Source organism: Equus przewalskii, chromosome X (genome assembly GCF_037783145.1).
Source record: "Equus przewalskii isolate Varuska chromosome X, EquPr2, whole genome shotgun sequence".
Lineage (NCBI taxonomy): Eukaryota > Metazoa > Chordata > Mammalia > Perissodactyla > Equidae > Equus > Equus przewalskii.
In genome coordinates, this window is record NC_091863.1 from 38,304,453 (window position 1) to 38,331,038 (window position 26,586).

Below are 26,586 nucleotides of genomic sequence, written 5' to 3' on the forward strand. Positions count from 1 at the left end.
CTGTAGTACAACGAAGAAAATAAATTCAAATATAATAAAAGCCATCAAATGAAATTTAGCCCCCTCTATTCTTTTAACTAATCTCTACCAGGAGAAAAAGAATTATCAAACAAGAATTAAAATAAATTCTGATTAACAAGAACTGCTTAGAAACACTAGGTTTGGACTATTTTCATTCAAGCCCTGGCAATGTCAGTGGAACTCATCTATTTACCCCAGGCCCACATGGCCGGGCCAGAATTCAAACCAATAAAGCACAAAACATTGCAACAACTTGATAAACTCATGAAATTTGGGCCACTCTAACCTCATTCCAAACTCGTGATGTTTGACATTTTGTTTGGGGGAACTTGCGAGTCATTCTAGATCCACACTGTCCCACAGAACTTTCTGCAATGATGGCAGCGTCCTAGATCTGTGCTGTCCAACGTGGTAGCCACAAGCCACATGTGGCCACTGAGCACTTGAAATGCGGCTAGGACGACTGAGGAACTGCATTTTAAATTTTATTTCATTTTAATGCATTAAAATTTAAATTTAAATAGCCACACCTGACTAGTGGCTATTGAATTGGACAGCGAAGATTCTAGAAAGTACTAATTCCAGCCATGTCTCTCTAGCATCACTTTTTTCTCAACTAAAAAAGTAACAACTGTCTGCTACCTCTTGCCTTCTCAATGATAACACCCAACACTCCTGCTGGGGTCCTGAGAGATGCAACCCCAAGTTCCGTAAATATTAGGTAAAATTTTGCTTGAACTGACTACTTAGACAATGGAGAGATTCCTCACTTCATCAGTATATAAAATAAGTTATAAAACCCTCTCAAAGCTCCTTACAGATAAATGTCATCTTTTAAACGTGAAAGGAATGACAGAATTAGAAAATCACCATTTTCCACTCCCAGTGTAACAACTGCTTCAAGCAAGGGCCATCAGTGGATTATTTTACTAGTGGGTAAAAGGTTGTTGGGAATCTGACTATTCATATGATGTCATAGGATCACTCTACAAATTAGTTTTTAGTTACAAAGGGAAAATGATACCTTTACAGTGGAGAGACCTGGGGTCTACAGTGACCAAATTTAACATCACTAATAAAGGGACTGTTAGTTGTCATACTGTGGTGGCTGCTTGTTGCTGAAAGCTATGTCACCAGTATTTCAAATACTAGCAGGGTCACCCGTGGTGGACAGGTTTCAGTGGAGCGTCCAGACTAAGACAGACTAGGACGAAGGACCTGACCACCCACTTCTGAAAAAACTGGCCATGAAAACTCTATGAACAGCAGCAAAACACTGCCTGATAGAGCGCGGGAAGGTGAGAGGATGGCGCAAAAGGCCAAGCAGGGTTCCACTCTGCTGGACACAAGGTCGCTAGGAGTTAGAATCGACTTGCCAGCACTAACAACAAAAAAGGGACAGCCTGACAATATGCACCACCTGATAAAAAATGTATACTGTCACTTTTACAGTATTTTTGGCAAAAATGATTCTCTCTCTCTAGTCATGAGGAAAACAACTCAGAAAAACCCAGACTGTGGGACAGTCTGCAACCTAACTATCCTGAATACCTAAAGAAAAAAAACCTCAATGTAATAAAAGACAAAAAGTACAGGAGGAGGATTGTTCTAGATTAAAAGAGACTAAAGAGACATGAAAACCAAAGTAAACTCTGATTAGATCCTGGATCCAGTGTGTGTATGTGTGTATATCTGTATGTGTGTGTGTGTGTGTAAAAGTCATGTCCCTTTTCTCAGGTGTGATAAAGGTACTGTGATCGTGTAGGAGACTAGACTCCTGGGAGATACATGCTGAAGTATTTATGGATAGAAAGTCACGATGTCTGCAATGTACTCTGAAGTACTCTGAAATGGTTGAGAGAGAGAGAGAGTAAAAAGGAGTAAAAACAAAACCATGATAAAATGTTAACAATTGGTGTATCCAGGTTAGAACTTGGCTATTCATTGCTCCATTCTTTCAATTTTTTTGCAGATTTAAAAATTTTCACAATTTAAAAAGAATAATTCTATCCTTGATGAAAATGTTTTGAAAACACATCAGTATATTTTACTGTCTCTAATTTAACCTAATCTACTGATATTGATGATTCAGGATCTTGTATTATTTCAGGGTCTGAAAACCACAAATTGTAAAGAGTCGTGAACATAGCGTGCTCTAATAGGTAAATATAGGTAACAGGTAAATGGAGAGAGACAGATTCTAGTAATTACGTGGTTTTCTTTTCCAGATAAATTCTGGAATATTTTGTTCACATTCTCCTTCTCCTAAAAGTGAAGGGCAAAGAGAAAAACACTAGTTAATTGAAACATGTGGTTAATCAAATTCCAACCAACGCAGCCATCTTCAGATCTGGCTGTGCACGTGCCCTGGAAGTCTGCGGTTCTGACGACAGTCCTACCCAGCTCCTCCTTCCCTTGCTTTGACCCACCTCTGCCATGGAAGTTCTGATCCTTGCTGTAACTACTTGCTATCAACCACCTGCCCAAGAGGCAGCCCAAACTCCTGACAGTACCGAACCTGAAAGGATCCCCTGGGCCCTCCCACAGACAGAGGACCGTGGGAGGACCCCTTGGGGTGTCTTGGAGGTCCCTGCTACTGGTCGAAGTGCTGAACGGGAGATTCCTGAGAAAGGAGAAATAAACCAAGACGAGCTTCCCAGATTGCTACTGCTTTCTAAATGCCAAAAGAAAACAGACCAGGGGCCGCGAGACTCAGATGGTGTTCCTATGCGATTTCTTTCTCCGTTCAAGGCTGTCTACTTTAGGACGAGTTAATAATTACTTTTCTGGCAGGGTTGAGGGCCCCTTGGACCACTCCCCAAGGATGACACTGGACCCCTACAAAGCGCCTCACCCTTGGGGCAGAGCCCAGAACCAACCTGGTCTCTGGGGAGAGGAGGCTGAACAATGGGCCAGGGGGTTTGGTGGCATGCTGGGCAGCGAGACCAGGTACTGTGATGCCTCAGAAGATTTGGGGGACTTTCTGAAGTTCCTAGTTTTAGGCAACTGTCCATAATATCTATTTCTCTCCTGACCTGCTGTAATGCTTTTGATCGAGGATACTTTATAAATCTGGAACTTTTTGTGCTGTTTTATGTTATCATATTTTAGCATTCCCCTGATACATCAGGGTGGAGCTCATCAGAGCACATATAACAGTCGTTTCTTCCAGAATGAACTGAATTATTTCATTAAGAATGAAAGAAACGTGGAAATCTTAGACCAAATGAGAAAATAAAGCAATCAAGGTGATGTGCTCATTCTGGAATGAATAAATACAGAAAATGAATAATTTTCTTTCTGGTATAACATATACATTCTGATTATCTGCCATATAAAATGCCATGAAACCTCAGAAATTTTAGAAGTGTTCTACTTTAGTCAATAGGTTTTTTTTAATTTGAAGGGCTAAGGTCCTAAATAATTTGAGGAATCTGAGACACACACCTTTCTATCAAACCTTGAACACCAGGTCATAATCTGAATTCTCTCGTGTCCCAAGTGTAATAACTTGCACTTTGCCTGACGGACCTTCCCTCCGGAAGGTGGGATATTTCGAAGGAAAGGGTTTCCTCTGTGACTTAACTTATATTTAAAGTCCGGTCTTCAAAAACGAACTTGTGTGTGTGCATGTGTGTGTGTGAGTATTTAAAACAGCAGAAAAAAGTGTAAACTCAGGGAACTTAATGCTTCAATTAGTTGTATGCATGGCATTACACTACGCACCTGGGGCCCCATGACACCCCAAGATCTATGCCCAGTGACAGGTAACGCTGCCTTCACCACTGCCCTCAGAGAGTGAAACACTCTCACGATGCCAAGAACAGAATTCAAGCCTATTTTGCATTTGATTTATCTACCAGCACTGAGAATCAGATCAGGAAGAAAGCATGCTGATCAAAGATACAGAAAGGAAAGAAGAAACGTTAAAGTCTTTACTCGGATTGCCCAATATCACCACTCTTAGGCATAATCAAATCATAAACCTGGATGGACACTGAGAAATAAATCGCATTAGAAGAGTCTTTAATTATCTTCTGGTTAAAAAAAAATCTAGTTTTGTCTCTTCTGATTCACTATGATAAGGTACAAGTACACAAAAAATACTTAAAAAACTAAAACAGCATTGGTGCTTAATTAAGACGGTATAAGCCATACTCCACTCACGGCTGAAATATAAAATTCTAGTTCTCTTTATAAGTAAAAAAAGCCTTGTTTATGAGATCATTTGTGGCTCTGAAAATGGGCTGCTCTCAACACAAGTTCAGTTGTACAAGGAGACACTCGTCAACTCCAGCTTTGGTGTTGACGCCCACTGTCCAAAACACAGGGAAAAGGGACAGAATCTCAGGAACACCGACACATCAGTCAACCCAGAGAAAGGGTGGAAAGATGATTAGACTTGACCTGACCTTTTGCCCCTTTCTTAAAAGGGGCAGAGGGTTGGCACACTCAGGAAGGAGGAAAGAGACAAACAGCATAAAGAGGAACATCTCAGGTTAGAAAAAGAAGAAAAGCTAGGCCCGGTTAATTTGTTTCTGAGGATGCCCTTGTGTCACCTGAAGTACTGCCAGCGGTGTTCGTTCTGGTCCTCTTCGGTGGGCTCCTCGACGCCAACTCTGGGCAGCAGAAGAAGGGAACGTGAGTGTGACGGGGACAACAGGGGAGCCAGGAGCTCTGGGCACATGTCCTGGACCACGTCCAGCAAAGAATTAGCTGTCTCACTTTGAATATAAATCTGTACTCTCTCTTAAACTGGCCCCATTCTCTAAAACCCAGAGAGGCAGGAAGGCTGCTAAATTCACATTTAAAGCAACAAATCGGATCTGTTAGGAGCCAGATCAAATAAGGATTGATTAGGAATGAAGATAAGCCTCTCAAAATACAAGGTAATGAAATCAGAGGAATAAATGCAACTCACAGAAAATGACTTTATACAATTTTTCAGGAATTCATCTGTTTCATAAAGCAAGACACATCCATACAAAAAACAGAAAACAGAAAGTTTTTACTAAACACATATTTGAAGTGTTTACACATATTTTTACACATATATGACAGAAAGAGCAAAGAACATTATATTATTGAAAACAGCAACAATACTTAAGAAAACAAAGATGGCCTTTTTTTCTAGACAAGTAAACCATATTGTCCACAGGTTCAACCTGAAGGTCAGGAACCCAACTTCTGCTGTTGGCTTTACCTTGTGACCTTAGAGTTGACATGGTCCATTTTCACCTTCCTTAATAACTGCGGGTTATTCAGAGTGTGTTTGAACTTCACCATCATACTAAGAGCAGGGTTTCACAACCTTGGCACTACTGACATTTTGGGCCCTGGCCTCTACCTACAAGATACCAGTAGCAGCCCCACTTCCAGTTGAGGGAACCAAAAATGTCTCCAGACATTGCCAAATGTCCCCTGGCGGGGGTGGGGTGGGGGGCAAAACTGCCCTTGGCTGAGAACTGCTGCACTAAATCATGTTTTCTCAATGGGGGGTGACACTGCCCCCAGGGGTGTGAAAATTGGTTCTTACAGGACAAAATTTTATAGATATTACAATGCTTTGTAGTCCTCTAAAGCACTATAGTACCTAAACAGATATATAATAGATCTGTGGTATTAAAATTTCAAGGGGAGAGGTCATTGGAAAAAACATTTTTAAAGGCTCCTTAGGGGGACAATAATGAAAAGAAGGTGGAGAGACACATTGCTAGACAATGCCCGAATTCTTATGCTGCTAACATCCCCTGAAATATGCAAGTGAGAACATGATGCTTCCTAAGGTGGTACTTTTAATTAGTCACATGTTCAGGATGTGACTCAAACCAGACTCGAGACATTACTCTAGTATTAAAAAATTATAACAAATTCCAGAAAAGCAAGCTGGATTCCATTACTGTAAGATTCACTAGTAATAATAATAGTAACAGTAGCAGTACTAATGCTATAATTAGTAATGATAACATAATAGCCAAAATATACTAAATGCTTACCATGTGCCAGATCGTACATTTAATGAGAGAATTCTTCATCATATTTATTTATTATTGCATTTTATCCTCACACTATTGTCACCTCCATTTAATTGGTGATGAAACTGAGAGTTAGGTTAAATAAGTTGCCCAAGGTCACAAAGGTAGAAAATGGTGGAACCAAGATTGCAACGGAGGCCGTTAGACCCAGAGCCCCAGCTCTTCACAAGGTAGCATCTCTAAACTCTTTTAAAATACCCACTTACAAATACTATTACATAAAGAGCTCAGGGTTTCTCCCTGCCTTTATTCCTTAAGTTATCTTACAAAGAGCTTTATCGTGAATTCTTAGTCTAACAGGATTATACTGAGCAGAATGTCCTTATTTGTCCTTGAGTGATTGTATTGCTGTACTCTGCAGTATGAAGGCTACCTGTTCATTTGGCTGCCTCGGTGTGTGCCATTCCAATCCCCACCATCACCATCACTTCATATGTATGTCACTTGAAGCTGGAGGCTCCAAGAGGACAGCCACCGGTGCCACCAAAATGGGCTCAGGGTCCATACAAGGCTCACCTGCTGATCCTGCGATCATTTTTTTAAGTTGCCAAAATTATGTCCTTTGTGAATAACAACACTTGCTCAAGAGACTAAGAAAAATATTATGTAGTTTGTTTCAGAAAACAATTTAAACATTTTGCCATTATGTTTTAAAAGATCAATCACAAAATACCAATTTAAAAAGAAAAGTTGGACTTTGGAAGGCAGTGACCTGGCTTTGGATTTGTGGTTATATTCATTCTTATTTTATACACAGACTAGAAATTAGCCATGGTTAGAAATCACAGCTAACTCCTAATTATTCATGGTGGAACGCCAAGTCCCACCCTGGGCTTCTGCCTTCTGAGCAGCCACTTAACAGCTCATCAGAGCCTCCTGTCAGCAGCCTGGAGAAGCTAGGTATTGATCTTACTGAGGTCACAGGGCTCAAAACACCACACAGAACTTCAGGGGGTTTCTGAATCAATTTTGAATAAGAACCTGGTTCGCATAAATGATTCGTGGCTGTTAAATACCACCACAAGCCACAACCCAGAAAAACCAATCAGTCTCATTACCTTATTTCTGAGGGAATTTCTTTTGCTGTAATCTCTGTAAACGTCAGTTTCTACACTTACATAATCACTATTTATACACATCTGAAAAAATGTGATGAACTAACACCGTAAGTATTTTTCACCAATGGCACACTTCACTTCATTATGCTGTCTGGGTAGAGTTGAACAGAAAGAAGGAAATAATAAAGATAGGAGCAGAAATCAGTGAAATTGAAAACAGAAAAACAATATAGAAAATCAAAGAAATAAAAAGGTAGTTCCTTGAAAAGATCAATAAAATTGACAAACCTCTAGCAAGACGGAAAGAAAAAAAAAGGGAGAAAATACAAATTACCGATATCAGGAATGAAACAGGGGATATCACTGTAGATCTCACAGACAGCAAAAGAATAATAAGGCAATGCTACAAACAACATAAATGTGACAACTTAGATGAAATGGACCAATTTCACAAACTATCATAACTCACCCAATACGAAATAGATAATCTTAATAGCCCTATAACTATTAAAGAAATTGGCTTCATAATTTAAAAATTCCTGAGAAAGTCTCCAGAACCAGATGGTTTCACTGGAGAATTCCATAAAATTTGATCAGACATTACCCTGATACCAAATCAGACAAAGTCAGTATGAAAAAAGAAAACATAGACACAAAAATCCTTAACAAAATATGAGCTAATAGAACTCAGCAATACGTAAAAAATTTATACACCACAACTAAGTGGGGTTTATTTTAGAGAAGCAAGGCTGGTTCGACATTTGAAAATTAATCAATGTAGTCCACCATCTTAGTAGGCTAAATAAGAAGAATCATATGATCATATCAATTGATACAGAAAAAGCATTTGATAAAATTCAACATCTGTTGATGATAAAAACTCTCAGAAAACTAGCAATAGATAGGAACTTCCTCCACTTGATGAGGAATATCTACAAAAACCCTCCAGCTAACATCATACTTACTGGTGAAAGACTGAATGCTTTCCCCTTAAGATCGAGAACAAGGCAAGGATGTCCACTCATATCACTCTTAATCAACATAGTACTGAAAGTCCTAGCCAGAGCAACAAGTCAAAAAAAGGAAATACAAGTCACACTGGTTGGAAAGGAAAAAGTAAATCTGTCTCTACTTGCAAATGATATGATGGTCTATGTAGAAAATCCCAAAGAGTCTACAAAAAACAAAACCAAACCCTCCTAGAACTAATAAGTGAGTTCAGCAAGGTCGCAGTATACAAGATCAACATACAAAATCTGATTGTACTTCTATATCCTAGCAATGAACACACGGAAACTGAGATTGAAGACGGAATAACATTTAAAATTGCTCAAAAAAGAAGAAATACTTAGATGTAAATCTAACAAAACATGTAGAGACGTATGCTGAAAACTATAAAATACTAATAAAAGAAATCAAAGAAGATCTAAATAAATGGAGAAATACGCCATGTCTATGAATTTGAAGACTCAACAGAGTAAAGATGCCAATTCTCCCCAAATTGACATACAGGTGTAACACAATTCCTATGAAAATCCCAGGAGGATTTTTTTTTAAGATATGGACAAGCTTATTCTAAAATGTATATGGAAAGGACTAGAACAGCTACGACAATTTTGAAAAAGAAGAATAAAGTGGGAGGACCGCTCTACCTCATGCTAAGGCTTTCTATATGACTCTAGTTATCAGGACACTGTGGTACTGGTGGAGGGATAGACACATAAATTAATTGAGCAGAACAAAAACAGAACCACATGCGTACAGCTAACTGATTTTTGGCAAAGGAGCAAAGTAATTCAACAGAGTAAGGACAGTCTTTTTAACAAATTGTGCTGGAACAACTGGATAGCCATAGGCAAATAAAATGAAACCTTGACCTAAACCTCACATCTTATATAAAAATTAACTCAAAATGGATCACAGACATAAATGTAAAGTGTAAAACTAAAAAACTTTTAGAAGATAACACAGAAAAAATCTTTGGCTTGATGAAGAGTCCTTAGACATGACATCAAAGTACAATCCATAAAAGAAAAAACGACAAATTGTACTTCATCAAAATTAAAACTTCTGCTCTATGACACTCTGTTAAAAGGATTGGCTACAGAAGAGAAGCAAATATTTGCGAACCATATATCTGACAAAAGACTAGTATCTAGAATAAAGAATTCTCAAAACGCAATAAAAAATCCAATTAGAAAATGGACAAAAGATAAGAACAGATATTCACTGAAGAAGATAGACCAATGGCAAATAAGCAAATGAAGAGATGTTCAACATCATTAGCCATGAGAGAAACGCAAATTAAGACCACAGTGAGCTATCCCACACACTAATTAGAAGAGCTGAAATGAAAATAGTGACCCCACCAAATGCTGGCAAGGACGTAGAGAAACTGGATCTTTTATATACACAATCATCTTACTAGCTGCTATGTTCGAAGTGCTATCTAGGCATTACATTAATACTTTCACAACAATCCCATTATTATATTTGTACATATACGGCTTGTTCACCTCGGAGAGAGCTGCCCACGCTCTCGGCTCAGGGTAGGACTGCTTTAATAACGGCCTACTTGAGGAAAAAAGTTATGAGAAGGGCAAAATGTCACAAGTCAACTTTCTACTCTCAGTGGAAAATTATTTGGTCTTGTATATGTTGGGGGGTGTTACAGAAAAGGATTTATAAAATAAGATGAAAGACAAACATGATTTAACCAGGCTCTGAGCATCCAGGGCACCTACTGGGTGACCCGACAAACAGGAGCAGGCAGTAAGCTCAGAGGTCACCGAAGGCAAAGACTCTCACCTCTGCTCAGGGCAAACCTCCTTTCTTGCTCTTATTCTGTTACACAGAACAAAGATGGTACCATCTTATGCCTTGAGTTTAAAGCCAAAAATCTGTAATTTTTCTTCTTCAGGATTCTATTCCCACAGAGGAATTATTTTCCTTACTACAACTCTTGAGATTCATGCCAGGAAACCGAAATTCTAATCATCCCAAACTTTACAACATAAAAACAGTCCCTAATACAGCAAGCCTTACAGGTGGTACAGCACAGTACAGAGTGTAGACTCTGTGGCAAGACTGCTTGGGTTCAAATCCCAGTTCGTTCACTTAAAGCTTTGTGACCTTGGGCAAGTTATTGCTCTGTGCCTCAGTTTCTCCAGCTCCAAAACAAAGATGAATAGTAGTAGCTGCTCTATAGGAATGTTAGGAGGATTATCTTAACATACGCATGGCATCTCGAACAACGCCTGCAGCACAAGTGTTAGCTATTATATGACTGTCACTGACAAGCCCCACCTAGGTTCTGCAGACACCCCCGGATCTAAGGCTGAGACACACTAGCCCAGAAATGGTGCAGCTGGCAGTGGCCAAGCCCAGGAATCCCTGCCTGCCACCAGTCTAAGAAGTCCCTGATGGAGGAGACCATTCTCAAATTCCAGTCTTCTCCCTGACTCCAAGGATGACTGTGAGATCCTTGTTCCTCTTCTCTCCTCCAAGATAGGCATGCTCTGCACTGTCAGTCCCATGCATTCGATCTTCTAGAGAAGGGAATAAACTAAAAGCCAGCAAAAAAAAACATTGCCACCTTGTGGCTTTTCAGAGAATTCTTCTTCACATCTATGCACTACCCAAGCGTCTTCTTGTTCTCGGTCAACATTCACCCTCTGCAGATCTGAAACTGAGGCAGGCAGCGAGAGCACTTCGCACCAATGATGCAGAGCGCACACTTCGAGCTGAAGGGACCTAGAGGAAATCTGACAGTGTCCTTTCATTTAACACTGAGGGAAACCGAGGCCCAAAGACATGAGTGGCTTGCTTTAAACCAGAGCCAGAGTTGGCCTGTGGGTCTCTTGACCCCTGTCCCAGTGTCCTCTTTACTGTAAGGTACTAGAGCTCACAAGCACAGTTTGGAATTCAAATGTTCTTAAAAACTCAAACTCAGGTCACTGCCCCTGCATCCTGACACAGCTACAAAACCACAGGCAGGGGACGCCCACGAGGCTGCAACAAATGAGGGTTATGCAGGAAATGTCGCCTCTTTTGTGCACTCAAGCAACAAGAGACACAGCATACAGTTTCCTCTTAAAACAAAACTCTAATTGCCTCTTTTTATTTCTGGTTAATGAGATTATTTTTAAGGCCTTAGGTTTGATTTCGAAGGAATATGAACTATCAGACATCGCCAGCAGCTGTGTCTACTCTCCCTCCTGCAGCTTTAAGACTTTCTGAAATCTTGCCCTAATGTCGCTGCTCTAGCAAGGTCCAGGTGTTTCTAATTCCTTGTTTTTATACAAAAATTTTAATGACAACATTTTTTTCTCCTGGAAAATTCAATACTCTGAATTTTTACTTATCGTTTTTTATTTTTAATCTCTGCCCAAAGCAAAATGAAAACCTTCCATGCACTAAGCTGTATCACACCCTGCATGGGCATCGTGACATAGTTAGACACAAAACTGGCCTTGGTTTCAAACCAACCTTATATTAAGCCATGACAACATGGGCGTTGTGCCTCCACCAATGATCCAGACGGTGAAGAAGACAATGAGGAGAGTGGTCGTGAACATCATCTGGCGAGCGTAGGATGCCGTGTCTCGGATGGCCAGAGCAAATGCCATCGCTCCCCTGAGGCCTACAGGGACCAAAGAGCAAGATCTCCTGGTTATAAGGACAACGACAGTGTGTCCTCAAATCCACTGCTGCCACCCGAGCTAAGAAACTGTATCCACTTGTGCTTTGGGAGTCAAGTTGAATTTTATTCAGAAAGAAGAACCTCAAAGGAATATGATTTTCTCCTATTTGAAGTTTTCTTTTCCAAAATGCCCAAATGCAATGAGAAAAACTGCACTACTTTGTACAGCACACTTTAGAATAACAACACTCTTTTATTACTGAAATAATTCTCCTGCTAGTCACATGAAGTACAAAGATAAATAAGAAATAATAATCTAAGCTCTCTAAGTCTGTGATCCAAGCACCACCCAAGCATGGCTTAGTCATTATTAACTTCAGAAACAAGCTAGGGATCAGTATGTCAAATGCAGATCTGTGGCCGCGTACCATGAACCACAAAACAGTTCATCATTTCCTTAGCAAAGCCACGCAGAGAAGTAACGTTATAACCTGATCTATGTCAGTGGTTGACAATTTTTTCGGTAAAGGCCCAGATATTAAATATTTTAGGCTTTGTGGGCCAAGAGGAAGAATCAAGGATATTATGTAGGTACTTATATAAAAGAGAGAAAACAAATTTCCACAAAATCGTATTAACAAAAACCGAGAATATAATAATAACTGGGTATAATTTGTTGTAATACAGGTCTACCAAAGAAAAGAATGGAATTCTTTTGGGGGGCATATTTCACTTAACTGGGTTTCAAAGTTAGTGTCCATGATCGTGAAACGGATTGTAAATATTCATCTGTAAAAGCCATTCTTAACCCTCGAGGTACATGAAAACAGGCAGCAGCCAGATTTGGCCCCGGGGCCATGGTTTGCTGACCCTGATCTACATTAATGGGTATTAAGATTAAGTACCATCATTTGAATGTTTTAGAGTTTATCGTTCTAAGTCCTTTTGTTCCTCCCTCATACTCATAATTTATTCTATAGTAAAGACTGAATCCATGGTCTTTAATAGATATCTAGTATAAATTCCTATTCATCAAGGACATGACTGTATGTATATTATATGAGAGAATGAAGTTATACCCACTATATCTGTTTGCACATTTTCTCACCACTCTCAATAATTTCAAAATCTCATTAATCTGAGAATTTTACTATAATTCACTAAAGAGTGACTCAATAAGTTATACAAAAAGCAAAGTTAATATTTCCTATTAACTTGTCCTAGTGAAATATTTATATATATCTAGATCACCCTACAGCTAACTATGTCATCGACCAATATTTAAACCTTTAAAGGGATGTTGTCTCAAAGAAGAAAACTTGGGGGTCAGAGAGAGACAACGTGTGCTACATTTTTCTTTATTAGGTAAACATTGTAAGCAATATGAGAGCGAAACCTCTGGTATTTCATAGCCTTGAAGTGTGAGTTCCTTTTCATAGCTGGATTTCTCCCAGCAAGAAATAATTTTTCTAGAAGACATCTTTAAACAGCACTGTGTGCTTTTCAGTCTTTTAGTACAGAAGATAACAAACATATTTTAAGTTTATCTAGGTGACCGAGTTATCTCCAATTCATCTTTCTCTTTTCCACCAGCATTTTCCTAATATTAAGGGGGATCTTGACACTGCCCTCCCTCAGAAACCTCCAATGTTCCCCAGCTGCTCCTGAGTAAAGCCCAAACTCTTTGGCACAGCACTGGAGCTTCTCCATGGCCTAGACTCCAGCGGTGGTTCTCAAACCAGCAGCAGCAGAGAACACATTAGAAGCGTAAATTCACAGGGCCCACCCCATACCCTCAGAATCACACTCTGGCCATGGGGCCCAGCAACCTGCTTTGACCAGCCCAACAGGTGATTCCTATGCAACCTAAAGGTTCACACCAGTTTGCATGTGATCTTCCTTTCCAGGCACACCCTCTTTTTGCATTCCTCCATGTTCCTTACATTTGAACTAGACTCTACCCTTTCCTAACAAGCCACACATGGCAATGCTTCCTTAGCTTTCCAACCTGCTGCCTCCTAAACTCCATTTCTTCCAAGCCCAGTTCGAAGGTTACCCGCTTTGTGAAGATGGCCCTGGGCCCTCCTCTTCTCCACATTTATTCCATACTCTTTTGTGCAATTCACCACTCTCTCTTTGGAAAAAGTTAGCTCTTTGTACACCTGTCTCCCTCCAGTGGACTGTGAGCTCCTTGAAGGAAGCTGGGCTCTGTATCCTGCACAACCTAGAACTGTGGCTTCTAACAAGAGGATGCTCAACAAACGCTTGTCAGAGTGAAAGCAGATCATTATGGCAGGCTGTATATTTACGTGCAGATGCGAGTGGGTACTAGACCAAGTGACTGCTCTGCTGAGCCGTGCCTGTTGGTGTGATTTCAGTGTGACTCTCTGAGGCCCCCAAGAATGACTGCATGACAGTCAAGAGCTGCTCCTCTGCCTCTTGTACAGTCCCTCCTCCCCCACACAGGACAGAGGGAACTTTAAGGGTCCCAGTGGCCTTTTGTCTCAACATATCCTCCTCTGCTCTGCAGAGAGGCTGGAACTTGGGTCTCATCTGACGCTTACCACTCTCACTGCACCATCTACTCATGCCAATTGCTTTTTCGTTTCTTTACCTCCACATATTTATTTGTTGTCCTTTGTCCCCTCAGTGGCTTCTCCACACTTCTCAGCTTTATAGTGGAGAAGGGGGCATCTGGGAGACAGTGTAAATCAAGAAAACGATCACAGCTGTAGTCTTCTCGTGGGCGGTTTATTCTGCTTATATGAGTATATTTATTTCTTTTGCTCCATCAAAGTTAGAGCTAGGAGGGACCTCAACTAATTAGCTCAATTTCATTATTTTACAAGAGAGGACACTGCAGCTAAGAGGTGTTGAGTGACTTGGCCCATATTTTTTCTCATTAAAGACCTATTTTTCCTTCTAATTTTAGGCCTGGAGCCCTTCTGAAAGATTAACAGTTATGAACATCTACTAGGAAACAATCAAGCACTTTAAATACGTATATATCTCCAGGTCCCTTGGCTGGTAGAGAGAAAATAAAGATGCAAATACTTTAGGGGAGAATGTTCACATTTGGTAGCATGGTTTGCAAAATCAATACTAACCCAATTTAACATGTACATCTGTCTATTCAGCACTGCAGGGGATACAAAAGAACCAGAAACTTGAATTTGTCTTTTTATGAGCCTTACTGATTATATTTTAATCATACTAACACTGCCTGGTGAATAAAGCCAGCCCTGGTGGTCCAGTGGTTAAGATTCAGCACTCTCACCACCGCAGCCCAGGTTCATTTCCTGGTCAGGGAACCTCACCACCCATGTGTCGGCTGTCATACTGTGGTGGCTGCATGTTGCTGCGACGCTGAAAGCTGTGCCACCAGTATTTCAAATGCCAGCAGGGTCACCTGTGGTGGACAGGTTTCAGTGGAGCTTCCAGACTAAGACAGACTAGGAAGAAGGGCCTGGCCACGCACTTCTGAAAAACTGGCCATGAAAACCCTATGAACAGCAGCGGACCATTGTCTGATGATAGAGCACTAAAAGGTGAGAGGATGGCACAAAAAGGCCTGGCATCTGGTGTACGCAGGGTCACTAGGAATCAGAATCAACTCAAAGGCACTAAAAACAACTGCTGAATAAAACTGTTTTCTTTACATTAATTTTTTTTTACCTGAAAACATCATCATGTGTTGAAAATTCCAGCCAATCTTATGCCTTCTGCCCAAGTTGAGGAAGAAGGAGAGCGGGTAGATATGTGCAGCTCTGCCCAGGAAGATGGCAACCTGACCACCAGGTGGAGGTTAAGGGCCGAACAGTTTCCAGAATGGCACTTTCACACAACCTCTGATTGAGCAGAGGATTTCAGGAATGCCGTAACGCCTCGTTATGATTAGGAGAGTTGCACAAAGAAGCCAGGCTGTCTAGTTCCCTTCTGAACAAGTCTCAACAACAAGTGGGATTCAACTGGCCAACTTTCCCAACCTTCTGGCTCATAGAGATACTTTCTTGCCTGTTAAACACCCTCTTGTAACTTCTTGACTTAATTAAACTGGTATGGACCAAGTCTCCGATCTATCTAAAAACGAGTCCAGAAACAAGTGAAGGGCAGGGGTGGGGAGTTGAGAGAAGCAAACAGTGTGTTGGGCTCTATTGGGAGAAAAATCACAAGCAGAAAAAATTACTAACCCCTGAGTCAAACTATAAAGAGAAAGTTTGCCGGGTAAGAGCTCGCACACAAGCTTCAGGGTGAAGTAAACATGAGGGGCTCCAATGACCAGAAGATCCTACAAATAAGATGTGGGGAAACTGAAAGTATTCCTAACACATTCATAGTCCTTGCAAGAATTGACCTGGGGCGATTTCTCTACCTAAGTGGCTGGAGTGTCTTTTGGAGATGTAAGAAATGGAAAAGGAGGAGTGTGGAAGAGGAACTCCACTGTGGAAACCAAAGAATTCAGGGAAGCCGGTCATTCATCATTTGCTGAGTTTAGAACAGAGCCCAGCAGAGAGATGCACACTGCACTGGTCACAGAAGGAAACCACTGTGCAAGCCAGAGGAACAGGGAGTTTCCGTTTCGGCAAAGCACCAGCTGCCAGAGCTGCAGCTGTTTCAGACAGAAGCGAGGGCGGAACTATCTTCTGCCTTATCCGGGGTTAAGAACTGACTCTCCTTCTTCTTTTATCTTTTTCTTTGGTTTGATTTTGCTTTGTTTTTAACAGAAGGAAACAGGTAGTGCTTATAAAGCACATTCTATCCCAGAAGCCATGCAAAAGTCCTCAAGTGGTCACCGGCCTTCAGGATTCAGAGGACCCAGCCCGCCCTCCATGAGGCCTCAACTGTAAACAAGGTCTGCGCTTTCACTCTCTCTCACAGGATGCTGTGCTGGGAATACAAATCGAACGACGTGCAAGGTCTTTCTTAATCAAGAACAAAAACACTGACTCCTCTGATTTTTAGCTGTCCGTCCATTGAGCATGCAAATCCAAGAAATGAGCCCCAGCTGAAGCACATAACACCCTGAGTGGAAGGCTTCTGGCATGGCATTAGGCCACTATTGCTATATAGCTGCTTAGTGAGTATCAGTTATTCCTGCACAATAAATGAAAAGCCCAGAAGACAAAAACGCTCCTTTTTTGCCAGCATCCCAAGATCTAAGGATACCCATGAGGCCTTAGAAAAGGCAAAAGTGAATGCCCAGCCATAGGGGAGGCCTGCTCAATATTCTGAAATCCAGGCTGAGCTGGACTGCTACTGTTCCAAGCCCCAGAAAAGTTCACTTTAAACAAAAACAATAGGATCTGAGGCCAAGCGAGCAAAACCCTCAGCTGTTGATCCATGGCTGGGCATTCATAACCCTCCTCACCTGACAGACGCCAACCCCCAAAACTCTCTTTCCCAAACTCTGTGCTCACAACAGGACTACATCAAAGAACCAAGTACTTTTCCATTTTATCTTTTCTTCCTCTCTCTCTTTTTTTTTTTTTTTTGAAAAACAAGAGTCTCTTCCACGGTGATCTGTAACAGCAGGAGAGCTCGGGCCAGGCGCGCTCATGGCCTGCAGGCTCCCCTGGGCAGCAGAAGGAAGGGCTGCCTGCACCGGGTGTGCAGTCACAAGCAGGAGGAACAGAATCTTCAGGTCTTCCAGACGGGGAACCTCCTGGATTGCAATTCACACGGCAATGAAATAAAAATAATCTGGGGGACTGACACGGTTGCTGACTTTTAGATCTGCTAAGAAGGGCGCTTTACAAAACAAACTACCACCTGCCAAGCACCAGCATAAGGGAAAGGCCACCTTACAGAGAAAATGCAGAAAGGACAATCTCAGAATCACCATCTTTAAATCAAATACATTTCGCTTTATGAACCACTTAATCCTTCTTTTTCTCATCATAAAAATACCATGAACTAGAGCTGGCTCAGTCACCCTCCCAGACAGAAATTATTATAGCTTCCCCAGCAGTGGTCGCCTCTCCACGTAGAAAATGGTGGAACCAAAAAAGGATACAAAAGCTCCAATGATGAAAACGGGGCTGAAAACGTGCTTCTGGAAGGTAAACAGCGCCAGGCCCATGTAGGAGAAGATGAAGTTCTCTGCCAGGAAGTGTAACACCTCAAAGAGCTGCACAGAAAGGGAAAAGGAAGCCTCTGTAAACCCTGCGGGTCCCCTCCCTTGCGTTCGCAGGTAACTCCTGAGGACCCAGGGCTCACTCTCACCTGCTTTGTTCGACTTCTTGATTCCACCGACAGATTGTTGTACGTGTAATGAGCTTGTGTGATTCCACAGAAAAGCACAGCTACAACGCCTGGTGAGAGAGTTAAAAAAAAAATCAATGGAAAAAAAGAAGTAGGAAAAATCCTTGCTGAAACAAAAAGTTAAGGTAGGCAAGCCCGGCATATGTAACTTCCTGAATATTTCTGAAAGTTTCCTATTACAGCAATCCCCCCTTTATCCGCCGGGGATGCGTTCCAAGAGCCCAGTGGATGCCTGAAACCATGGATAGTACCAAACCCTGTAGATACTATGCTTTTTCCTATATAGCACAGCATGGATATGCTGGACAAAGGGATGATTCACGTCCCGGGCGGGATGGAACAGACGGTGTGAGATTTCATCACGCTACTCAGAATGGCGTGCAATTTAAAACTTGTGAATTATTCCTGGAATTTTCCATTTAATATTTTCAGACCATATTTCACTTGACTGCAGGTAACTGAAGCTGTGGAAAGTAAAACCACAAATAAGGGGGGACTACTGTATTGAAAGCTCCCCCTGCCCTCACCACTCATATCAACCTTTCTTTCTCCCAATCCTGCCTTCCTTCAGAGCCAAGGCCCCTGACTTCCGCCGTGCTCCAGCTTTAAGGGCATTCTCTCCCTTCCTCTAAATTCCTACTGAATTTATCATGTATTTGGCATTTAGCATTCATTCCCTCAAAGAGACCGTGAGCGCCTATCAGACACTTTTGTCATATTCCTCTCCGATCTTAGAATGAATGAATTTAACTGCAGACCAATGCTTTGTATTTTTGCATGGTCTAGGGCTTCAGACAAAATGGATCAGAGTACTATATCATTTATGCAAGCCCTGATGATCCAGACTTCTGGTTGATGGTAACCATTTTGTTGTGCAAAACAATTGACACACCTGGGACTCTGCCTACACATTTACAGATAATTGCCAAGTTTTAAGGAAGTGAGACATTTTATAACGATGCATATAAAGATGTTGCAGTATTTTGAAAACATGATAAAAAGACTTCCTAGCTACCTGGATTTATGTATAGCAATTGTACTTGAGTTTTCTAATGGAAAAATTCAGTGATTTTTTTTTCTAATCAGAGAATGTGAGGAACTAAAACCACATGATCACTCACATTAATATATAAAACTGGCACCATAAAAACAAAGTATTGAAAAACAATGATTAAACAGACCAGAGACAAAACAAGGAAAAACTGTGTTCACACTCATCTGAGTAGATGCAAAATTATCCTTAAAAGGACACACATTTTGCTTGTTATTGCTACTATTTGTAAAATTACAAAGCAATCTAGAGAAGCCTACAAATAATGTTAATATATTCAGTAAGCTTTGCAGCTAAACATCTACTTCTAGTTAGAATAAGTACTCAAAGACATAACTGAGTTTGAAACAATAAATTTTATCCTTTAAAAATACGTAGCTTTGGGAGATTAAATTATCCATAAGGCAGAACACCAGCCTTGCTCAGCAATCCTCCATATGGACACTCAGTGAGCAGTTAATCAACTCCATGCAGCTGCTATTTAAGAATTCTTCCCTCCCCTCCAGCTCCCACAGACCCCGCTACTGTGGGGAGAAGGGTGGCCCAAGGGTAGAGAAAACCCACCTGTAAACCCACAGGCCTCTGCCAAAAGGAACGTGCTCCAGGACATCAAGAAGAAGAGTGCCGTCTCCAGCAGGGGGAAGCAATGCAGCTTGGTAAACTTGGTCACGTCGGCCCCTGTCAAGGAACTCGTCTCCAGGAGCAAGTAGCAGGGTCACCAAGAACCACACTCTACTGGCCCAGGACCCCCTCCCTAGGGGCTAGCCTCTCCCTTCAACTCTTCTTCTGGGGCCCCAAAGCTTCTGCTTGGATTTAAAGTAACAAAAATTAAGCTTTCTAGTAGAACAGAGGTTACCAAGGGCTGGGAGAAGGAGGAAAGAGGCGATATTGTTTAATGGGTACACAGTTTCTGTTTAGGATGATGAAAAAGTTCTGGAAACAGATAGTGGGGATGGTTAGACAACACTGTGGTTGTACTTAATGCCACTGAATTGTATACTTAAAAATGGCTAAAACGGCAAATTTCATGTTATATATATTTTACCGCAATTTAAAAAAATTAGTAATGTAATACACCAAAAACCACTGAATCGTACACTTCAAATGGGTGAATTGTCTAGTACGTGAGTTTTATTTCAATAAAGCTGTTTAAAAAAATTTAAGTTTTCTAAAGAAACTGGAAATGGGTTTTCTGTGCTCCTTACAATGTCCACAGTTCTGAGGGGCACAGTGTTGGCCTGAGGTGTGACTGGCAGGGTAATTTTGGAAGCGCCGGGAGTGCCTCAGGCAGGCCTGGGAAGACAAGGTGGTGACACTCGGACATCTATGGGTCATTAGAGCCTGAGTCCACAGCAGGTGCCTAATGAATGCATGAGAAAGAAAGAAAGAAATGCACAACTCTTGGGGCAACTACCAGGTGCTGGTGTCACCTTTTGGGACCAGAGATTCCCCTCCTAACACTGCCATTCCATGGTGGGCCAGCCTGGAACCATCTCAGGAGTGGTTTCACTGAGCAATATGAGTCCCCAGGGCATCAAAAGGGCTTCTGTGAAGAAAGCCATCTAAATCTGCGCTGTCCAGTATGATAGCCACCAGTCACGGGTGGCTACTGAACACTTAAAGTGTGGATAGTCTGAATTGAGATGTACTCTAAGAGCAAAATACACATGATATCTCAAAGATTTAGTACACAAATTGAACGCACAAAATCTCAGTAATAATTTGTATAAGTTTTGTTAACAATTTGTGTACTGACTGCAGGCTGAAATGATGTGACTCACATTTGTGGCTCCCACTACATTTGTATTGGACAGGAGTGATCCAAATGCCCACGAAGAGAGGATGAACGGCTCAGCACACCTGTGGAGGGGTTGCCTGCTCATTCCACACTTCGCTTTTATGTTTGTTGGTTGCTTGGTTGGTTTTTGACTAAATATTGTGCGCAGTCCTTTGCTTAAGGAAGACCACCTTACAGTATTCCCACTGACAGCCCCCGGCTAGGTAGGGCCACGTTAGCCCAGTAGACAGTAGCCGCGAGGTTGAGGCTAAAGTACTTCTCAGCCTGCTTCCTCCCGGCCTCCCGTGAGGTGGTCCCTGATTCCCAGCCTCCTCCTGGCTTTTCAGCTCTTTTCACTCCCCTAAAACTGATGCTTTCCCAGAGCTCCTGTCTCCAACTGGTTCATAGGAGGAGAAAACACAAAGGTGAGACAGGGCTAAGCCTAGAGTTACACTCCCAAACATTTTCTCAGACCCTTAGCTAGGTACTCAACTGCCATCTTTCACCAAAGGGACACACTTCAGGAGCCCCCAGACCCCAGTGGAACAACCTCTTCAAGATTCTGACCTGAAAGGAAGAACTGAGAACTTTCTCTTTATAAGTGTCATGCCACATAATTATACCCAGGCAGGGGCAGAAACTGCAAAAAGGATATTAGAGCAGTTACAACACCAGTCACAGCTCCCATGGTAAAAGAGCCACTAAATATACCTAGAAAGATGCCAACGGACTTGAAAAAGGCCGCAGCATCAAAGGCGTGAGTGTTCAGCCCCGCTGGCTGGTAGGCAACAATAGACCTGGAGTTTAAAAAGAAGAGAGAGTTAAAAAGAACTGTGCTGTTTTACACCATGGTACCTAAAAATATCGACAACCACAGGTATCTACAGTCTGCCGAGCACTCTCCATGGTGTATTCATGCAATTTACTCTGAATCTGATATCAGCATTCAGATTGCCGCCAACTGGACAAAGTAGCATAACTTTACCAACAAAGTTGATAAACATCATTTAGAAAAACACCCGATTCAATACTTAACACTTTTAAGACAGGCCTCTGAATCTAGCCCAGAGCATTCAGGAAGCCAGAGTCTCTCTTCCCGGGGAGAAATATTGTTACTTACGAGGAGAGGACAATGGCAACAGCATCATTCAGGACGCTTTCTCCAAACAGAAGTGCATAAAGGTCCACATCTGCATGCAATTCATTAAATATCGCCAGTACAGTCACTAAAAAGTGGGCCAAAAACATATCAAATTAGTTTCAGTTTCTAACTTTAAGCCACTGATGACAAATTTATAGAGGCCAATCCTATCTTTGGCGGGATAGGGTGGTTTGGGAGACAGTAAGGGAGTCAAAGACGGGTTGTCTGTGTACGGCAGAAAGGAAAGTGGCAATCTTCCCAATGGGAATGAGGTGTGATATGATGCTTGATCCAATAACGCTGCCCCGAAACACTGCGCTTCCCACTGTAATCCCAACACACTTTGAAAATATCTCTACTACAGAACTTAAAAAAATAACCACATTCATGTGATTTGGCTCCATCGGTGAGTTGAAATCTCTTTGAAGGCAGACACCCTATTTTGTTGACCAGTGTGCTCCCAGAACCCAGCATAGGGTCTAGGCACAGAGAAGGCTTTAATAAAGGCTTGAGCAAAAAGGAAGGTCTTCGTTTATGACAGACTACATAATTATACTTCTTGTAGTCTTCACATTTCCTAGGCATTCGAAAATCAGCCATTCTCTAGATCAGCAGTTCTTAAACTTTTGGTCTCAGGACTCCTCTACACTCTTAAAAATTACTGAGGCCCCCAAAGAACTTTAGTTTTGTGGGCTATAGCTATCAATATTTACTGTATTAAATAAAACAGAAAAAAATTAAATATTTATTCATTTATAATTACTAATATACCCATTATACATTAACATATTTTTCATGAAAAATGACTACATTTTCCAGAACAAAAAAAATTAGTGAGAGGAGAGCCATTGGTTTCACATTTTTTCAAATCTTTTTAACATCTGGATTACTGGAAGACAGATGGTTCTCATATTTGTTTCTGCATTTAATCAACAGTCAATATCACAGGTTATGCAGCCTCTGGAAAACTCCACTCCACTGTACACTTGTGAAAGAATGAAAGTGAAAGAGACAAATAATGTATTACTATCATTATTAAATCAGTTTTGACCTTATGGACCCACTGAAAGGGTTTTGGAGTTTCTCAATTTCAGTTCTACTGACATTTTGGGCCAGATCATTCTTTATTGTGGTGGGCTGTCCTGCACACTTTAGGGCTATAGCAGCATCCCTGGCCTCTACCCACAAGATACCAGTAGCACTGCACACTGGCCCCCAAGACAAGAAAAATGTCTACAGACGTTGCCAAATGTCTCCTGGGGGGCAAAATCACACCTAGTTAAGAACTGCTGCTCTCGATACACACATGCAGGCAGGGTTCTCTCTCAACACTCACACCGAATCGCCTTCTACTCTGTTAATTTCCACCATAAGGACTTTAAAAACTAAAAACCCACTTCCCCAGCTTCCCTTGCAGTGAGTGCCAGCTCTTCTTGCTTGGAAGAGGCGGAGAGGCTGGACACAGTGCAGTCATCTTGCCTCCATGGGGCAACTAACGCGCGTCTGAGACCCCAGGGTTGTGCACTAGAAAAACCGAGTGCCTGGACACCTGCTCAGGACCATTAGTCAAGATAAACAGCTATTTGGTTAACCTAGTATTAGGCATTACTAACTGATACAAATAGAAAACCAAACCAAACAAATACTTAGCTTAGTGAGTTATTATAAGCCAACCACTCTTGTAACCATCATCCAGTTCAAGAAATGGAACTTTGCCAGCCCCCCTGGAAGTCCCTTCATATGTTCCATCCCAATCTTAAACCCCTTCCTTCACTCAAAAGTAACCACTAACGTCATTTTATAGTAATCATTTCTTTGCAGTTCCTTATAGTTTGATCATCCAATGCATATTCTCTGACACTATCATTTGGTTTTGCCCATTTTTAAAATTTATTTTAAAAAATATTTTATACCTCTCTTACTCCATGGGTTCCCCCTCCATTCCTTTCTGTTGGCTCTCTTCTCATAATGCCTATTGTTTGGTCCTCTCATTTCTGAATTTTCCAATCCTGATTATACAGTTCTTTCATAACTTCTATCATTTTCTTAATTTCCTTTAGCTTCTGCTGGAACAGTAATAAAGTTTCATTGGGACCCTATTTTTCTGATATGACTTTACTATTTGTAACTTTACTATTCATAGGGGTTACCCTCATTTTTCCTTACAATATGTTTGCATGAAGCTCAACTTCAATCCATTTCTGCTGCTCACATTAAGTGAGGTGGGTAGTGGGGAGAAGGCCCAGAACAGCTATCCCAGTTTCGTGGGTCTAGGGCTCCCCCTTCTGGTTTTACATTGAAGTATTAAAAATACGGCCTCTGGGTATAGCCACCTCCCCAATACTCTCTGAGATCCACTTCCTTTGGTCTCCTCCTCCATGTGTATCTGAGTTATCTTTCTCCTTTAATGCCCCATCACTCAGGGTCTGTGGTCCTAGCAGTTCATTTTTAGAGAGCGGCTCTGTCCTTCTAGAGAGATCTTTGCTGAGTATTTTCTGAGAGCCCTGAGGGCCCCGCTCACTCCAGCAGCCTCACACCCCCTCCAGTCTCCTGGCCCTCACCCATAAATTGAAGCCCATAAAGCCCCCGCTCCCAAGTTTTAACTGTTGTTATCTGAGGTGCCAACAAAGTTCTTTACTGCCAGTGGGGACCCCTCCTTTTGAGTGTGAACACTTGTGGGAAGTTTCTGGGCTCCCTGACAGTCAAAGTGATGAGCAGCCGCCTCTTCCCCGCTCCGCTTCCTCCCGCCCGGCTGCTGTTCCTCTCCAAAGTCGCAGTGCTGCCGGTTTGACTCCGCCAGTCGATATGTGGGCATTCACGGGGCTGCTCTATCGGCTAGTTGTGTCTCTGTGTCTTTTTCTTTTGCTGTCCTGCTTTCTCTGTTTCTGTTAGCGATTAAGGGAGATTGCAAAACTACACTGCTCTCATTATGCCTTCCTTTTCAAAAAGTTTAATTCATTTATTGAGAATAAGCAAAGAATAATTTGGATTTGAAAAATGTCAACTATATCATGAGGCTGCTCCAGATAATCACAAATTTAGGCCCTAAAATTACTACTCTGTGCATTCAGACACTAACCAGACATCAACGGGGGCAGTGCCAGCAGCTATGGTTCCTAAAGGACATGTCATCTTCATGACACAAAATCAACCGCTTTCCTCCACCCTTAAATACAGTTCATCAGGTCACACAACAGGAAAAATCTTCAGGATTAGGTTAAAAAAAAGTTCTTATTTTCTGGATTATTACATGAACAAGATTTGGGGCTCCTTAAAAGAACCTGTGATGTTTTTATGTGTCAACTTCACTGGGCCATGGGGTGCCCAGATATTTCATTAGACATTATTCTGGACGTAACTGTGAGGTTCTGGATGAGATTAGCACTTGAATCAGACTGAGTAAAGCAGACTGCTCTCCCTAACGTGGGTGGGTTCATCCAACCCACTGGAGGCCTGACCAGAACAAAAGGGCAGAGGAAGGCAGAATTCCCTCTCGGCCTGCCTGTCTTCGAGCTGGCAGTCAGTCTCCTCCCGCCTTTCGACCTGAACTGGAGCTACGCCACTGGCTTTCCTGGTTCTCAAGCCTTTGGACTACAGAGTTGGGGACTGCTCAGTGCTATGATCTCAGGCGCCAATTCCTTATAATCAATCAATCAATCTCTCTCTCTCTCTCCACACACACACACACACACCCCTCCTATTTGTTCTGTTTCTCTGAAGAACCCTAAATAATACATAACCTTTACTCTAGTAGTTTATCATTATATGACAAAAGAATTGTCTTGTTTTTAACCCAATGTTGAAGAAAAACTAACAACAATAATAAAAACAACAATAATTATAAGGACTCAACATGAAGCAGGCATTGCTAATCATTTTACAATCTCATTTAGTCCTCATAAAACTCTAGATGGGTAGCACTGTCATTCCCCCAATTTAGAGATGAGAAAACAGGCCCTGTATGATGGGCTGCTTTCTGCTGCAGTATCAAAATTCCTAAAATCTCAGAAGTTGAACCCAAGAGAAGTTTTATCTGTTACTCATGCAACACGTCCACTGCGGGTTGGCACAGGAGGCCTCTGTTCACTTCAGTCACTCAGGCACTCAAGACTAGTGGGGGCTAATCTCAACGAACAGAGCACAGGGCTGGCAGCCCAGGAGACCTGGGCACCAGGACTTTATCAGTCAGGGTCCTGGCAGGAAACAGATGGCACCCTCAAATTGAGCAATCTGAGGAGTGTTTAATAAAGGGTTATTTATAGAAGTGTGGGCAGAGCACAGGAAAACCACAAAGGAGAGGGCAGTACTTGCACTGGAAACAGGGAGCTTTTATACCATGCCAAGGCTCAGAGGGCCCACGGAAGGCGTGACAACCAGAACCAGGAGCTGTGTGCAGAGGGTTGCCTAACAGGAGCCGCGACCTTCAATCAAGGGACACAGTCAGCCCACAGGGACCCTCCATCTCCACCCTCCTTACAGTCTCCCGCTGGTGCTCCCCTGTGGACAAATCCAATGGGAAACCAGAGGCAATGGAATCTTTGAAATCTTCCATACAAGTCAGCCTCCTGGCACTGAGAGGAGGGTAGAGAAGAGTGACGAG

The 26,586-nt window shown here is 41.9% G+C and overlaps 1 protein-coding gene across 2 annotated transcripts in view; it reads right to left on the reverse strand.

Annotated features, from left to right (window-relative positions):
* The window catches only part of SLC9A7 (solute carrier family 9 member A7), a 156,138-nt gene that overhangs the window by 42,030 nt on the left and 87,522 nt on the right, over positions 1–26,586 (reverse strand). The window contains exons 6-13 of one of the 2 annotated variants that reach the window (XM_070606460.1): positions 21,966–22,071; positions 21,501–21,642; positions 19,633–19,738; positions 17,979–18,067; positions 17,770–17,883; positions 15,432–15,543; positions 11,603–11,756; positions 4,581–4,640 (exon numbers count right to left, since the gene is read on the reverse strand). In XM_070606460.1, coding sequence (XP_070462561.1) covers positions 4,581–4,640; positions 11,603–11,756; positions 15,432–15,543; positions 17,770–17,883; positions 17,979–18,067; positions 19,633–19,738; positions 21,501–21,642; positions 21,966–22,071 — 883 coding nt within the window. The remainder of the gene's footprint in view (positions 1–4,580; positions 4,641–11,602; positions 11,757–15,431; positions 15,544–17,769; positions 17,884–17,978; positions 18,068–19,632; positions 19,739–21,500; positions 21,643–21,965; positions 22,072–26,586) is intronic. The other variant, XM_070606461.1, reaches the window with a different exon arrangement.